General features: G+C 41.8%; 1 protein-coding gene across 1 annotated transcript in view; it reads right to left on the bottom strand.

Moving 5' to 3' along the window:
- Positions 1 to 955: 955 nt before the first annotated feature.
- SRPK1 (SRSF protein kinase 1) overlaps positions 956 to 17,506 on the bottom strand; it is a 28,892-nt gene continuing 12,341 nt past the window's right edge. Inside the window, exons 4-16 of the mRNA XM_081194592.1 lie at positions 13,957 to 14,065; positions 13,495 to 13,582; positions 12,507 to 12,594; positions 11,363 to 11,469; positions 9,666 to 9,831; positions 7,985 to 8,010; positions 6,678 to 6,903; positions 5,892 to 6,332; positions 5,038 to 5,138; positions 3,722 to 3,829; positions 2,604 to 2,673; positions 1,994 to 2,086; positions 956 to 1,306 (exon numbers count right to left, since the gene is read on the bottom strand). Coding sequence (XP_081050718.1) covers positions 1,122 to 1,306; positions 1,994 to 2,086; positions 2,604 to 2,673; positions 3,722 to 3,829; positions 5,038 to 5,138; positions 5,892 to 6,332; positions 6,678 to 6,903; positions 7,985 to 8,010; positions 9,666 to 9,831; positions 11,363 to 11,469; positions 12,507 to 12,594; positions 13,495 to 13,582; positions 13,957 to 14,065 — 1,808 coding nt within the window. The 3' untranslated portion in view covers positions 956 to 1,121. The remainder of the gene's footprint in view (positions 1,307 to 1,993; positions 2,087 to 2,603; positions 2,674 to 3,721; positions 3,830 to 5,037; positions 5,139 to 5,891; positions 6,333 to 6,677; positions 6,904 to 7,984; positions 8,011 to 9,665; positions 9,832 to 11,362; positions 11,470 to 12,506; positions 12,595 to 13,494; positions 13,583 to 13,956; positions 14,066 to 17,506) is intronic.

Genomic DNA, 17,506 nt, shown 5'->3' with positions numbered 1-17,506 from the left:
TGGAAAGACAGCCCCCAATATTATCTTTCCTTATTGTTGAAAAGGAAGAACATATCCTATTTTTCCAGACTGAAAACGTAACTGCTCTCTCCTAAAAATACAATTTCACACAAGGCCAACAAGGCCCCTGGGGGCATAAGGGAGACCTATGGAAAAAGTGGTCTGCCACAGGCTGGATCACCTCCTGGCTTTTGTAGCAGAAACCATGCCATCGTCAAATGCCTTTGGGGCCACTGTACACTGTTGGCAAGCCCCGTATTGCCTGGGGCTGCATGTTGAGCAAGTCTGGCACTGAACCCCTCTGCAGCCAACAAATGCACAGAGCCATACTTGTAAAGAGACAGTGACCTCTACCAATGCCGGCTGCCTTTATTTTCCATGTGAAACTTACTGGAGTTCACATGCCACGGCTTTGGAGAGCAGCTTATTTCATGGGACTCAGAAACTCAAGTGAACATGGAGGGGTCAAAAAAATGGTGCTAAAAAAAGAGAGGTACAGTTCATAAGAGGTCGTTTCAAAGGATTAAATGGCTAAAACTAGAGAAAAAGAATAACGAGCAAAAAAGAAAGTTACCCAAGCAGCAGAGCAGACACCTTAGGAATGAGTCGAGTCGAGTTCAGTGCTCCACATGGAGCTACCACCTTGGTGCCATCTGCCATTTCTCCTCTTACTGTCAGCAACTGGATGTGCACTAAGAAAATGACTCCCAGAGTCAGTGAGCTAAGGAGGGATTCACAGCTCTTCACATCCCCCTTGGGATGACGGCAATATAGTTAAGGGAGTGTGTCCCAATGGAGATTTCCCCACACCTTCAGGGTTAGGTACTTGAGTAAGGAAGAGAGTCAGGGGTCATTTCACATTCCTGTAAAAACTCTTTGGCAAACTCCAATCACGGCAAAACATATTGGACGCCCACTGGCTGACAATAGTCCCTACTGAGTCGAGTACACAAACTCACATGAACGGTTAGATTTATCTAAAATCTCAAAAGCCCTCAAGGAGAAGCTTCACTCTGAAAATCAACAAGGAAAAAATTGACCTGGGAGGAGAGGAAAGGGGCAGCTGGGACATCTAGGTGTGTATATATTATGCTGTAAACCCGGTTATAGGGCCAATACATCTAGGAGTTGAGCCAGGGGTGCCTGAGACACTGTGCTGCTGTAGCTCTCTTCTCAGGATTCAGTTCCAGCATAGGTAATAAGAAGTCTGTGAATGCAGCTGCCTCGTCTTGGGACCACTCATATTTCTCCACCAAAACTTCAAAAAGGCCCCATGGCTTCAGTTTGGTGATGTGCTTCAGATCACCTGAGAACAATGACAGGAAGATTAGCAAGGCTCACATTAACATGAACAGGAAGACAAACAGAACAGGTATCAGGATTCTAACGCTCCCTTCTAAATGATATTGCTCAACAGAAAAAGGAGTATTTTTTCTCTTTCAAATTTAACACCCAGCGCAAGGCAAGTTGTAAATTATGGACTGTATGAAGTAGTGATAGCTAGGCAGCGTTGTGCCAAATATGGACTACACTTTAAGGAAGTGGCTGGACTCTGGGAAATTTTTTTGAGAAGTCTGGTATTCCATGTTCTCTGTCTTCCTCACTTTCCAAAAAGTCTAAATCCCAATCCTGCTCTACACCTGCTGTCATACAATGTCAGGTGGGCAGGACTTGGGCAGGACAAATGGCATTGTGGGCCAAAATGGGACCTCAGTGGGCCTAATGCAGCCTGTGGGCTGAAGCTTCCTGACCAGCGGCCCAAGGGGCCCCAATGGTTAAAGAAGTCTGACTTTGTTTCCAATGAATGAAAAGTAGAAATAATTATAAGCAAATGAGTAACCCTCTCTGCCATTGCTCATATATGTCAGCAAAGTAAATGGGCGCTTTGTTATTATAAAAGAAAACAAACAAGCAAAATAATAAAAACTAGATATTCCAACTATCCCAGGTCTGGAACCCTCAGCCATTCAACCTCAGATTATTTTCGCCTTACCTTTTTTGGTGAAGAACTCCTTGGAGTATTTTCCAGCCACAATGAGCTTGCGAGGTATTTTCCCCAGAAGTTCTATGATTAATGCAATATGGTCTGTATTCCCCAGGAGAGGGCATGAAAGAAATAATATGCAATAGTATCAACACACAATGGCTTTCATCCAGTTAGTGTGCTCTTTCTACCTTCTTCCCTGCTGGATTTGAGTGTTTGTCCTGTTCTCCCCCCCCCCCCCGTTTTCTATTGCTCTGGGTCAGTCTATTCTGGCAGACATAAATCTCTACATTGGGAATAGTCCTTTTTATGTGTTACCTTTCTATTAAAAATATTTCAAGGAACTTAATGCTGTTAAAAACAAACCATTGATTATTTAATAAATGACTAACAGTAACACGCTGGAACTTAAAACAATCTGTTTTTAAATCTTATATTGAAAATGAGCTGCATAATGTACCAGTAGACTCCAGCAGACCAGTATTAAAAGCTCTCAACAGAATAAAGAGGCTAGATCTCTTTTTGAGGTCTTGCTTTGTAGAACTAGAACTTCCAAACCCCCTTGCGTAGGAACTATGTGCAGAAATAATTTAAAGTACTAGAAGTAGTAGGTACTCACCTTCATCCCTTGAGTAATCTTCTCCAGAGTGAGGCTCAAACAGATAGTCACCCGTAGCCAGTTCGAAGGCCTAAACAAGGAAATGTCAGACAACTTTCAGGGTCTTTGGGGGGAATACAGTCATTTGGTATAAAAGCCACAATGCTAATCACACGTTAGTGTGCAGAGAAAAGGAATCCACTCTAAATTATGGTGCTGAAAGAGTATGTCAGGGACCTGCCATCAGAGCAGGGGTGGGAAACAGAAGGGCAGATGTGTTACAGGGAGCCTCTGAAAATCTTGCGAAGCAGTTTCTCTTCCGGTGATGAGGAAAGCCCCACCTCCAGTGGGGAAGAGGTGAAAGGACCAGAGGACGCTGGTGGGAGCCTCAGCACCACTTCTGGCAAAGCCGTCCAGGACGGAATCATGCCCCCTCCGTCGCCCACCCTGCACAGAAGTCTAAAGCACAAAGAGGGAAGGAAAAGGCTGGGCGTAACAAGGCTTTTATGCTGGAGGAGGTCCAGGAAACAGGCACTCCCGGATTCTGCAAGCGATTGAGGCAGACATGAACTTTGGGGTTCTGCACTGTAAATAGTTTGCACCCAAATAAAACCTGTAAAAGACAGGTCGGAGTCCTGCCTGGTTACTCGTGAGCAGCCACCCTTGCCATCTGACAAGTATCATGAATACTTCAGGATTCTTTTAGTCAAGCAATTTTGATTCAAAACAAGGTCCACATCCCAGAGTGCCTTGCTCACCAAACTGCTGATACTGAACACAGACATATAACTGGTTAGGCTTTAGACCTGTAAATTACTTGGTCCATGAAGTCTGAAACAAGCAGGCCTTACCGAACATTGGCAATGTAGTAATAATTTTTTTTAAAAAGTAAAAAGCTTGCTTCTATTAAATGAAAAGCTTCATTTAATTTCTAATAGCATGCTTCATTTCATTTCAGGGCAGTACGAATATAACAAATGTAAAACACACACACAACAAAAGCAAGAAAACAGCAGACAAAACTTTAAAACAGATAAAAACGTACTATCAGCTTATTGCAATTTAACAGTAATTTAATTCCTGCAGAATTCTGCAATGGACACCACTTCAAAGATTTAAGACAATGTGATTGAACTTACCATGCAAGCTGTACTCCAAATATCAGCTGGGGTGCTATAACCGGCTCCAATCAGTACTTCCAAGGATCGGTATTGCCGTGTCTGAATGTCCTCAGTGAAATGTTTATGCTGTGGGTTTAAGATGAGAGATCAAAGGAGATTCCAGAGACCAAGTAGACATGTACTAGGGAATGAATACATCTCAGAAATGAATCCCAGTGAATTCAAAGGCATGTATAGGCACTAGCTGATGTCAACAGAGCCCCTAGTGTTGCTATTAGAGGACAGATCTGCAAGATGTAATATAGATCTCAATTATCTGCATTCAAATGCTCTGGTGCTCATTACTTGGTCTGCCCTCCCTCACCCTCATCTTCCCTTCTGCCTACCCCAGTGCTAATTAGGATGCTATACAGCATCAACAAAGGCTTGCGGTCACTTTTGTGGCTCTAATATGGGGCTGAGACAAACTTGGGTACTCAGTTTGAAGATGCACCTTGGAAATCAATGTGCCAAAAAACCCCTGACTCTATCTATCCTTGAGTCCAGTCTCAAACATGTGTTGAGATGAATCTGTACTGCTACCAAACAGAGGATTACTGGATCACTCCCTATGGAATGCTGGATGCCTGTTGATCGTGCGACATGTACTACCACAAGTGGTGCTCATACACAGTGATACAGACCTTTTGGTCTCAGGTATTACAGGAAATCTCTGCTAACGTATCACAAATTGCACCTTCCTTGCCACAGCAGGCCTTGCTCTCTATCTTTCCAGAGGAGATGTGTGAACTTCTGTATCAGGAGTTTATTTCTTTTGCTGGCTATGAAGCTGACGGTTGCTCAGCATTGGAACCAGAGCTCCCCCTTCACTTTGGAGGAACGTTGGAACCAAGTTAGGAACCTTCCGTTATTAGAAAAGCCAACTTACATAATCAGGCTATGTACAGGCTTGAATGAAGTGGACAGGTTAGTTTAGAATACTGCTTGCATACATTGACCCCCTGGTCACCAACTAACTTGCTGCAATGAACTGATCCAACCGTGTCACATGAACTCTCAATGTTACATTGAAGATGTAAGAAGCCAGATCTCACTTCTCATTGTATTCAGCGTATTTTTCAATACCACTACTAACAGTACCACTACTGTTTGGTTTCCTGCTTATTTGGTGGGAATGTGGGGGGTCTGTATCAGTGTTTGTATGTAAGAAACCAATTTTTAATAAACAGTATTAATGGGGGGAAATATCAGAGGTCTGTTTGCTACATTCACCTGAGCTAACTGTAAAGAGACAGCAGTTTCTGTAACAGTATGGAAAGAGCTTTAAAACTTACCACCCAGCAAGCATTTCCTAGGTCAGCTATCTTCACTTTGAGCTTATCTGCATTCCCAGGCTCAAGAGGATTAAGGAGGAAATTTCCAGCAGCCGATTTTCCTAGGCACAGCACAAACAACAGCCAGTTAACTCCACATGGACAGGCCCACCATCTGCCACACAAATTCTAAAAGCATCATTGTTTATTAGAGTACTAGTCACTCCTTGTCTGGAGTCAAGTATTAATTTCACATCCATGAGTTGGTTTGGATGTCACTATAAACCATGGCTTAATGCGACAAGAAATGCAGAAGCCTTGAGCTCATGTGCTCCCCCCTCCTCCTTCAGTGCTACTATAAGTGGAAGACCAGAAGCTCTTGCTTCTGTTTGTGATCAATCACAGCTTGTCACTTTTTCCAAACCTGGCAAATTGTGGTTGACTTTAACTATTTAACTTTTAGAATCTTCAAGCCATGTGTTATGGAGAAAGGAAGAACCTTGACAGTTCTCTTTCCTTAGAACCAGGACCAGCTCTAATAGGGAAGTTTTCACTTCACAATGAAGCACAATAAAGGACAGAGAATAAACTAAAGCCAACTCATGCCCTGTCTAATCTCACCTCAGACTTTGCTGGATGACTTTAAACAAGCCATTATCTGGCTTCTCCCTGCCTCTCCCTTCATATGGGGAAAAAACAATACTAGCGTGCCTTACAAGGAATGCTACTGTAAGATTATCATGATCATGTGTGAGAAATGCTTTGAAAGCTTAGGAAATGTTGATAATATATCAACATGATTGTGGCATATTCCATAACACGGTTTGTGTCAAAATTGCACAATTGATTGCTTATACAGAACCCATGTCCTGTACCTTGGCTGTTCTCAGATGACTCATTATTCTCATTCTCATCCTCTGAAGGGATTTCTGCCCTGATGCTCTCTTGCAAATGGCTGATCTGCTGTTCACTAAAATACTGTCCGTCACTTGAAGTTGCTTGGCATATCATTGAATCTGCAACCTCCGAAATTAAGGGCTCGCAGGAGTCTGATAATGCTTCCTGTATGCTGGCCTCTGGGCCACCATTACTTTGGTTGTAAGCACAGCTCTCCTCCTCTTCCTCCTCCTCCTGCTCCTGAGAGGGCCTGCTGCAATCATTGGCATTGTGAAGGTCTTCCTCGAGTCTCACTGACACTTGGTTGATGGACTCTGAGAAGGTAGCCATTTGCATCACTCCATTACAGTTGATCTCTGTTATGCATTTTTCAACTCCTTCCATTAAGACAGCTTGCTCTGATACAAGGGAAATGTCATCTAGATAAAACAGAAAAACCGGAAAACTTATTGAGGAGGATGGAGTTATAACTAAACGTGTTTTAATGACTAGTGATTAGGTACGAAGTGCAAACAGTATCCAATACTGCAGCTGTTCTAACCACTGATAAACAGTGGCTTAAGATGTCCATTACATATGCTGGGAAAATGCTAATTCCTATGGTAACAATAATGATCTGTTAATATTTTCTTTTCCTGTAGAGTTTTTATCATTACTTCTGTTATGTTTAATGTCTATTAATGATTATTTTAAAACCTCCTCCCTTTCAAAGGATGCATTATTACCAAGTACACCCAAAGCACATATTTTCTAGAAATCCATACCTGTCTTTTCTGGCAGCTCTTCATCTGGAGGGCTCTCTTTTAAGAGCAGCTCAAGTGGCTGTGGAATTTCCTGCTGCTCCTCCTGCTGCTCCTCGGGCTCTGCTTGCACTGGGATGGCTTCCTTCTCCATCTCCTCAATTTCCTGAATTCGCTTCTCCAGCAGCTCCGCTTGCCGTTTCTGTTTCTTTTTCAATTTCTTTTTCTTATTTTTCGACATTTTGTCAGCCTGTAGGGTAATTGCAAATACACCAACCCTCAGGCATCTATTGCCTACTGCAAATAATCTGGTAGACTTTTTATATAGAAAAAGCAGTTAAATAAGGGAAAACAGAAGGAAATAACATCCGGATATCATGAACATTTACACTGCAATCCTATACATGTTTATATGAGTTCAATTTGGCTTATTTCCAGGTTTGCAAGTAAAGGATTGCCACCATAAATCCAGTATTTCAAACAAGCCTCAATCCTATTCTCCTAATTCTAGTACTGTATGTGCTTGTTAATGATGCACTCCTATGCTTACTCAGAATTCCTACTGAGTTCAATGGCACTCCCATGTAAGTGGATATAGGATTGCAGTCTAAGTGCAAATTAGAAGATGTCAAACAAAGCCTCTCTGAGGTGAGCGCTCTTGGATGTCAGTACCATTTACATAGCAGAACAATTCTCCATAATTATTCTTCCTTGTGTAAATTGCTAGCACTCATTGATATAACTGACCACATTCTAGATCAGGCATAGGTAAACTCGGCCCTCCAGATGTTTTTCAGACTACAACTCCCATCATCCCTAGCTAACAAGACCAGTGGTCAGGGATGATGGGAATTGTAGTCTCAAAGCATCTGGAGGGTCAAGTTTGCCTATGCCTGCTCTAGATATTTCAGATATTAAACAAGGAACCTTTGTGCACTACAGACCAATTCACATCATATTTATTTCATTCAAGTGAGCAGTTCAGACTACCCCCAAGTGCGTGTTCATACGAATAAATATAAGATACAAACAGAAAAATCATAGATTTAGTCATCAGAAATTCCTGCAATTGTAGTAGCTAGAAAAATAGCCAAACTAAGGCATAGAAAGGGTAACCATTAAGAGAACTGAAAGAAATGAAGTGTATATGGCAGCATGCTAAAATCTGAGCCCCTGGGATGGTGGGAAATAGAAATCTAAATATGTCCAGACACAATTGTGCTGTTTGGTAGGAGCCTTCCCACAGCACTGGAACTGCTCTGTAAAAAGACAGTGTACATCTGAATGCAAAGTTTAACTCATTTATAACATGCACAAGTTATCACACTTACTGGTTTGGGCTGTGGTGCAGTACTCACTGTGAAATAAAAAAGAAATACAATTAATATGCCTGCAATCATGCTATTAAAGTGGCATACTACTCAAACTATTCTATAGTTAACAGAAAACTACTTCTGAAACATGACTGCAGTATAGAAAAAAAGGAAAATGTTCTCATCAAGTCATCAACAGATTAAATTCCAACACTGAGCAGCATTGGAAGACAGGCATCTACTTAAATCAATCCTGCAACACTGAGAAGCTGTTCCAAACACTAAATTGTTACCTTCTTATGGAAGCAGAGAGAACGCGATGTCAGATTATTATACATAACAACAATTATGTTATCAATTGTCAGGCCACTCAACCGTTTTCAAAGTGAGGGGAATAATTACATGCAAGTGAGGCAACACAGCAGCACGTACACAGTATTTTAAAAAGTGAACTGAGATGACACATAGGTAAGTCAAGAGTGCATTAAGTCCACTTCAAGTTCCATCAATTTCCAATTAACCACAGTCGTACCTTGGAAGTCAAACAGCCTAGTTCTCGAACGTTTTGGCTCCTGAACGATCAAAACCTGGAAGTGACTGTTCTGGTTTTCTAACATTCTTTCAGAAGCAGAATGTCCGACGGGGGTTTCGGCGGCTTCCAATTGGCTGCAGGAGCTTCCTGCAGCCAATCAGAAGCTGTGCTTTGGTTTTCTAACGTTTTGGAAGTCGTACAGACTTCTGGAATGGATTCCGTTCGACTTCCAAGGTACGGCTGTACTTGAAATAGTAAATCGCAGGTGGTCAGCTGACAGCCCACAAAAATAATTTTCATTGGTCCCTGGCAGACCTATGTTTAATCAAGGGGTAAAAATGTTTAATAGACAAGAAAGAGCCTGACCACTGGAGAAGGACAGGGTTGTGACCCCTGGACCTCTGTTTTGAAAACTGACTGGTCTTGAAGAATACAGATACAGCAAGACATTAAACAGTTGTCATGGCTACTGCTCTGTAACCATACTCTTATGAAAACTTCAGGTACAGTCTGCCACCTTGGCTGGTGACTGAAAAGGATGGAGTTCATGTAGTCTCAATAAAACACCACAGATCTGGTGGAGACCAAATTAGGAACACCCTCCCCGCTTTTACCATTAGTCAATGCTCTTCAAAAGTAATCCTGAGATACCGTTGCACAGCTCTTTGGCAGCACCAGGGAGGATTCAATTTCTATATCAGATTTGTCTTAAAAGATTGAACACCTATAATAGTAAAGCCACTTAACGGAGAGTCTGCTTATACATAATATATACAGAATGTATGATGGAAAGAATTTTTAAACTCTCTGGAGAATACAAGACTGAGCAAGGCATATCCAAGATGACCTCACTGCAGAGGTCTTCTAAATTGAATTTCTATAAACTCTTTTATACACAACGCAACAGAAGTTGGCCTATCATCAATTTAATTACATGAGATCAGAAACAGCATTTTAAATAATTCTCCAGCGTGGCAATTTACACACTTTTCATGAGCTCTATACATAACCATACAGCTAGTACTGCAATGAATATCTATTTTATGGACAAACTGAAATGATGTTCCATATTAATCATGTTCAGGGTGATCTAGACAGCTAATATTTGTCATATCCTAACAAACCACTTCAGAATGAACTGACTTTAAGCTAAAACACAAAAAGCACCTGCAGAGCCAGAAGGAGGGGGGGCTCCAGATCTCTGCCACTCTGTTGCTTCTGCAGCCAGCCTGCGGATATACTGGTCATTAACACACAGCAGAATGTTCTCTGGTTTAATATCAGTGTGGATAATCCGACACTTGGCGTGCAAATAGTCCAGTCCCTGCAAAACCTGCAGAGAACAAACAACAAAGGAAAGTCACATACAGGTGACAAAATGTCATTGTGTAACTTCCAAAGTATACCGAAGACCCAGGATCTGGTAGTTGTGGTGCACAATGTGACCAAAAGCTTGATTTTATTATGAAGCAAGCAGTGAAAAAGCCAGGTTACTATGGAAACTATAGCAAAATGAGCGCTTTACTTGATCTTCAACCTACTGTTGCTGAAGGCGTAATTCCCATTCATTTTAGCACTATTATTCTACTCCAGGCTTGCCCATCCTTCCCAGCTTTCATTTCTGTTCTTGAAGCATCAATTACAAATGGGACTTGCAACAAAGCGTTACACAACACCAGTGTGTGTGTGTGTGTGTGTGTGTGTGTGTGTGTGTTATTCAACGGGATGATGCCTCCAGTATTATATGTTAATGTACAAGTGTGTGCTATATGAAGGGAAGATACATTTTGCAGCCTGAACAACACACCCAGTCAACCTTACATGGGAATAAGTCCCATTAGGGCTTGTTTTCAAATAAGGATGCCTATGATCAGGTCAGGCCCTTGAGTGGAGGCACCACTGTGACATATTGGGATGCCCATTTGGCAGCACTTTGCCAGCTCCTTTTGCGTATCACCTGACTCGAGGGGCTGTTCCGTACTCACAGAATGAAGAAGCAGCAGGTCAGTGTGCCTCTTTGGTTCCACCTCCTTTAGCTGCACCCAGTAGGGACCAGGGCAAGTAGACAGGGCAACTGAGCAACACCCCACCTAGTTAGGTGCTGTCACTCCATCTCCTCTTCCCACAGCCAAAGTGTGGGGCAGAGAGAAGTGAGCAAACAAAGGATCCATCATCACCACCCAGTCTTTTGTTCCTGTGTGTGTAAGGCAGTTGGGGGATGGCACCCACCTGCCTCAGTTAGTAGCAAGAGTGCCCACATCTTCCCTTTGTTTCACTCTAGCTGTGTCTCCTTCCCTAAGTTAACCCACCCAAATGATTCCCTCCCCCTCAAAACACACACACACACACACACACACACACACACTTTATATAAGCCCAACTGGAGCAAACAAAAATGCTCCTGGAGCAGTAAAGCACACATACACAGTCCTTTGCTTCCACTTTTGGGAACTGTGCTGCCTTTTTAGTAGAGTGCCTTGTGGTTTCCAGTGATATGCAACAACCTACCCTGTTTTGCTGCCAAATCAATCAGAACAGGATCACTGATTCTGCTATCAGATAGAATCTTATTCTGCTATTAGACAGAAAGCATGAGAAAACTCTTGAACTGGCCTACTGATTCACAGCAGTTTCTTGTTAATTCTTAAATACTGTGTGAAGGACCTGATCTTGGGATCCTAGAGCATGTGATGCACAGGATATCCACCAATGAGAAGTCATTGTTACAATTTTGATCTGTTCCAGCAGCCAAAAGTGCAGCAACTGACATCACAGAGTGTCTCCAGCTGCACTTTGGAGCACCAAACGCTTGACAAAAACAACTTTTCACAAAAGTAGACCCAAATGTAGTATATATAACATGCCTGGTGGATGATCCTTTTTACACAGAGTAGTGGAAGACCCTGATAATTTGATTTGATGATCCATTTCAGAAGATGGTGCCCCAGAACTTCAAACACCATGCAAATATCTGTAGCTGAGTCAAGGCTGAATTTCCCAGAACATTTACAAAGTCAGCTATTGCTGAATACATAGCAACACGGAAAAAGAAATTTCATGCTTAGTTATCGCGTATATACCCATTTCCCCCTGACTATCTGCATGTAGTTTTCTAGAATAGCTACACTTTGTGGCAATTTTACACAGCCCCCGCCAGTGGTGTGGCATTCCTTGTGTGGCTTCCCCATGCTGTGCACTGCTGCCAGTTACCAAGCGGGAGAGGTAAGGCAATGGGGCGCTTGGTGTGGGTGCAGTGGTTGAGTCAGCCCAATGCTCCCCCCCCACTGCACATCCACTGCACTCCCTGCCCCCCCCCCGGTAACCAGCAGCAATATATGACATTGGGAAGCCAGATGAGCAAGGCCGCAACATCCACCCCATTACAGTGGTACCTCAGGTTACAGACGCTTCAGGTTACAGACTCCCCTAACCCAGAAGTAGTACCTCAGATTAAGAACTTTGCTTCAAGATGAGAACAGAAATCGTGCAGCGGTGGCGCAGCGGCAGCAGGAGGCCCCATTAGCTAAAGTGGTGCTTCAGGTTGTTTCAGGTTAAGAACACACCTCCAGAATGAATTAAGTACTTAGCCTGAGGTACCACTGTACACCAGAAAGTATTCTAATTATTAATAGTCCTATGAATTTTCACTGGTAAATTCCACGCACACAGGGATACAGAGATATAGTAAGGTGGTACAGAGGAAGCTAAAGCCACATCGGTGGGAAAACCCAAACAATACTCTCACTTTTTTCAAATTGTCTTCTCAACTTCCAACATTCAAAAAGGTTCTTGCCACTCAGAATTAGAAAGGAAACCTTTCTGTAGGTTGTTTTCTTTATATGGCCGAAGGAAACTGAAAACATACTTGTGCCAAACGGCTACACGTTGTGAAATTTCATCACTGTGTAAGACAACCATTTATGTTTTACCCCAGTACTGTATTTTATTAAATCCCACATTTTGCTGGATTAAAGGTCGCAGAAAAGTCTGGTTTTATTAAAAGGATACGGGAACCATTTACTCCTGAGATTTTGAAGTCATCTAATAACTGAACTACTCTCTCTCGGTTTGGGTCGTCTGGGTCAGTGTTGCGGACCTGTAGGGTGGGAGGAAATCAAACACCATAAAAAATCATTTAATGCAGGTTCTATCTTTATCAAATTCCATAGGTTTCCAAGACACTCTCCAGATTCTCACCCCACATTCTTATTTAGCAAATCAAATAATCAATTTGTTAGCATTTCTGACTATTCTTGAGCAACTATGTCCATACTAACCTTGCCTTATGCCCCAGCCGGGGCGGAAAAACCCTTCATTAATCAATACCTAAACAACACTGTCTAAGTAGCTGTACTAATGCTGTTACTTCTCATGAGCCTGCATTTACCTTTCCCTTCCTCCATAAAAATGACTGAAAATGTACTGCTGGATACATGAAAGGAAGATTACCAGCTAAGGTAATGGGATGACATGATACCTACAACTAATGGCACAAATAGCAAACCAAACTTGAGATGAATTACCCACTTGCAATAATTACAATAGCCGTATCTTTAAGCAGCAGGCAGAAATTTTCATCTCTAACCAAGACTTTGACCTTTAATTATCTGTGGCCTTTTAGAAGTGTGTGGGATGTTTTAAATGTATCCCACCCCCTTGGTTTTAATATATCTCTTGTGGATTTTTTTTTTTTTTTGTCTGTTTGGTTGGTTGGTTGTAAATTGCTTTGGGCTGCCTTGGGCAAGATAAAACGACTAATCAATTTAATAAATAATCTTCTGTCATCTTTTAAAATGCTCTGGAAACAGAGATAAAAATTGACCTTTACAAATTAAAGAAAAACAACAACAAATGCCTAATCTAATCCTGTGTAAAGCATTCCCCTTTCTATCTTGTGTGGAGCAAGAGATTATATTATGGCTGGGAGCCATTTGCTGATATTTTTAAAGGATATAATTTGAAATTGAATCATAATCATCTACTTGTGGATACTCACAGATTTCAGCAGTTTGATTTCATCCAATGCTGTTTCTGTGTAGTGTTCAGCACTCTTTACAACTTTCATTGCCACAAACCTCTTCCCCCTAAGTGGACACAAAGTTTAGTACTAAACTGCCTTCAGGAATCAGATAACACTAACAGAAAAAGACCTGAATGATCAGGATCATTTCCTACAAAATACAAAAGCAGGTTCTCTGTCACTCCTGAATGCATGATTTCCCTCGAGTTCCATAAAAAGTAAACTTGAAGAAGTAATATGCAAGTGGGAATATGAATCAGTTTTCAGTTTGTACATAGAACTGTTACCATGTTATTATAATTATTTTTTTAAAGCATGAGATGAAACCTCTGGATTTGAAAACAAGGAGGAACATTCTAAGGAAAAATCATGTTGCTGGTCTGTAAGAATATTCCATGCAACTAGCAGAAATTCCTTCCAAAACGAAATAAGACTTACTGGATGTCCCATGATAACCACACTGTAGAAAAGTGTCCCCATCCCAGCTTCCGGATCACATGGTATCTTCCATTGAATAGATCCCCTATTTTAACAAGATGGTAGCCTCCTAGGAAATGTAAAAAGAGTTATTGGGTCAAGAACCCTCAGTGATATTGAGAAACTCACAAGTCAATCTATGCACCCGCCACTTTTAATCTCTCTTAAAAACAAATGAAAAAAGTGCATTGAGAATACAGAATTGTTTGTAGAGCCATGCAATGTTTTCATTTTAGATATCATGCAAGTAAATCCTGACAGCTTACCAAAGAATAATATCAGGCACAATATAGAATAGATGGTGTGTTTTCCCTGCTCAGCTTCTGCAGAGAAAATAGCTGTAGAGTGTGCTATTCCTCTACGTGGGAAGGATAAGGCAAACCAGCATGGCTATGTGCAGGTGGTACAATCCCACTGGGAACTCTCAAATCTCTTGATTTTCTCACTAAATATACTCCACAATAAGAAAAAGTATCTTTTAAAAACACTACTGTTTAAGAAACTTCAAATGTCACATTAGCTATGAGTTCTGGGATTGGTAGAGATATAATGCATTGCTAACTGCTCTCTCCTAGCAGTAGTAAGAACATTTGGATTTAATAACGCTTTTCCTTCCCTCCATAAGAACAGGAATGCTACCCTGGGATTTTCTTTATTTGGTGAAACACATGATGACACACCACTTGGCTGCAACTGCAGCTGAAAGGGGATGTTGATTTGTAAGGTCTAGTCACAATATTAAGAAGACCTGGTGGCTACTCTTCAAATCTCTTCATAAGATGCTGGGCTCATAACAGAACAGAATGACTCAGCTAAAGCATAGCAATATCCTTAAAAGAATGAGAGCCTAGCGTGTCTCTAAGGTTTCCATGATGAGGAGCTTTAGCCATGAGATAAGAGAATGATCTGATGGGTAATCTACTCAGTATTACGGCCATACTGAGAACATGTAAATTCTATGTGCTACTACAGATGCGTATGTTTTGTTTAACACATTTGTCAGCCATCTTAAAAAAAAAAAGTATTTTCTCAATTGGATGTCACCTACTGAATTCAGGAGAATTCCCAGGTTGTGTCCTTGGACTTGCAGGCAAAGTGCAACCCCACATCCAGAGCCAATTGAACCCTCTTTCTGGAGAAGACCAACTTCCCACCCACAGTATCTCCATTTTGTCTGAATTAAATTTCAGTTTGCCTACCCTTGTTCATGTTAAAATTGCCTCCAGATACATAATTGACCACTAGTTTATTAATAGAAGCCAATGGAGCTGCATACATACAAGCCCTGCCTTTGTTCAAAGAGCTTACTCAATATTTATCAAAAACAATCTAGAGAGAAGACGGGCATGGTGGGATCGGTTGCCAGTTGATGTATGAAGGTGTATGTCGTTGAATTACTGACTTTGAGACTTATCCCTGGACCTTGGCGATCCTGGATTAAGAAAAATTATGACCTATGTGAGCTCCTATTAAAGAGCTCCCGTACACCATTCTGCCAATGCATTCTTGCCCCCTTCTCACATTACCTTTGTGCTATGGTTGCCACCACTATGGTGAACTGCAAAGGGTCCAACCATGTGGGAAGCTGCATATCTGAAGAGGTTCACACATCATCCTAACCACCTAAATGGCATCATCAGCCAACCCAAATCAGCCCACCTCAAACAGGAGCTACTTCACACAAAAACAATTCATTTTCTGACATTCACGCCAGGCAGCTACAGTGCATCACTGTGATCCATGAGGGCAGCACCTCCATTTAGGCCCTGTACTTGTTACACCTACACACATACTTCACAACAGCATCAAGCATTGTTTGCAATTGTGTGAACCTGCTTTTTAACAAGAAGTAAAGCTAACAATGCCATCTCATACATTGCTACAAAAAGATCCCATTAAATTAAAAGATGCTTACTCTCAGGTATACACAAAGGGGAAACAGGCAACATCCTACCTTTTAAGAAATGGCTTGGTGAACGTATTTCCTTGAAGCCTGGTTTGTTCAGCATGGGGAGTTTGTTATTAATTTTTAAAATATATTTCTGGATCACTATATTGGATTAGATAATGCAAGGACTACAATGCAAGAACTATCAAAGCAGACTTGTTTTTAAACATTTGCCCGGTCGCCATGGGCAACAAGGAATTTCATCCAGGCGAGTGACTGGGCTGCTGGAGGATCAATGGAGTGCTTCAACCCTTCTCTGGTAGCTTGCTGCATTTCTATGCTGGGCTTGGAGGAGGTTCCAGGGGTGGGGATGAGGGGCTGAGCACCCATTCCCTTCTCCAGCATCCTTTCTGTGCTGGACAGGGAGGTGGGGAAACTGCCTCCTTCTGTCAAGCAAAGAAACCAGGCAGACTGACACGAGGCAGAAGTCTGAACACTCCATCCCTCTTCTGACAGCCCACTGCCATTCCAAGCTAGCTGATAATGGGTAAGCCTTAAATGGGTTCAGCATTAAAAGCAAGAGGGTTCGCATCAGGTTGCTCATTCCCTCTTGCTACCAGTCTACCATGTTTTCATATACAGGCACAGCAGGTGACACCCCCCCCCCCGGCATGTCTAGCATAGAACACGCTGGCTGGCAATAGAAAGACAGAGAGATCCATGCCTTCGCTGCCAACCTGCTAAATTTCTATGCCGGGCAAACAGTATACCCACACAAAATGAAGTCAGTGGAGACATGACATATTTTTCATTCAGTTTATTCCATTGAGCGGGATGCTAAGTATACCAGTTTGGGTAACTAGAGCCAGGATTGGGGACATACAGTCATGTTTGCAACATTTTACCATTGAGAATTCCGTGATGTGAAGGTAGACATATGGTATTTAAGTGGAGGAAATGTCTGTCGTTTGCCAATTCCTGTATGACACTATGTCAGTACTTTATATATAGCAAGTGGACCCAAAATGTACAGATTTATATGGTAATTAGAGGAAGAACAATCTCAGCACCTGAAGAGCAACCAATAGCTTTCTCTAGGTGTCGGCAGGTATGTAAAGGTACCAGTACAAATTGAATTGCTTCACCCAGTATTCTCTAGCACACACTGGGGGTCCTATACTGAGCTTCCTGCAAACTATGGATTGCAGACAGTAACTACCCTTGGGAATGCAGTCTCCCTCTGACCAGAACAATTCCCCCCTACTTATTCCAAATTCTACCACTGCATTGGTAGATGGGTTAATCCAGCGTTGTCCCTGGCATTTTCTATGAGGATGATGTTGCTTTGGAATCTCACCCATCAACCTGCTGGAGAGGCTTACCAGACAACTACATAGTTTTTACTTTTCACTTGCCATGCTTATGAGCTATTAGGCTTTGTTTATTTCCTGGTTTCCTGGTGAATTTTATGGCTCCTAAAGTTCCATTTTTTGTTATTAAGTTTTTATTTCTGATGTTTGTTATGCAGTTTTGATGTTAACTTTAATTTCAGTTGTAAATATGGAGCATATATTAAATGGAAAGCTGGTGAAGTAGTAAAAAGTTAAATGAATAAAAATACTG

The sequence above is a fragment of the Podarcis bocagei genome (assembly GCF_964188305.1).
Source record: "Podarcis bocagei genome assembly, chromosome: 5".
In the NCBI taxonomy this organism is placed as follows: Eukaryota; Metazoa; Chordata; class Lepidosauria; order Squamata; family Lacertidae; genus Podarcis; species Podarcis bocagei.
The sequence above is the reverse complement of the archived record's forward strand: the minus strand, read 5'-3'. Positions and strand labels throughout refer to the sequence as shown.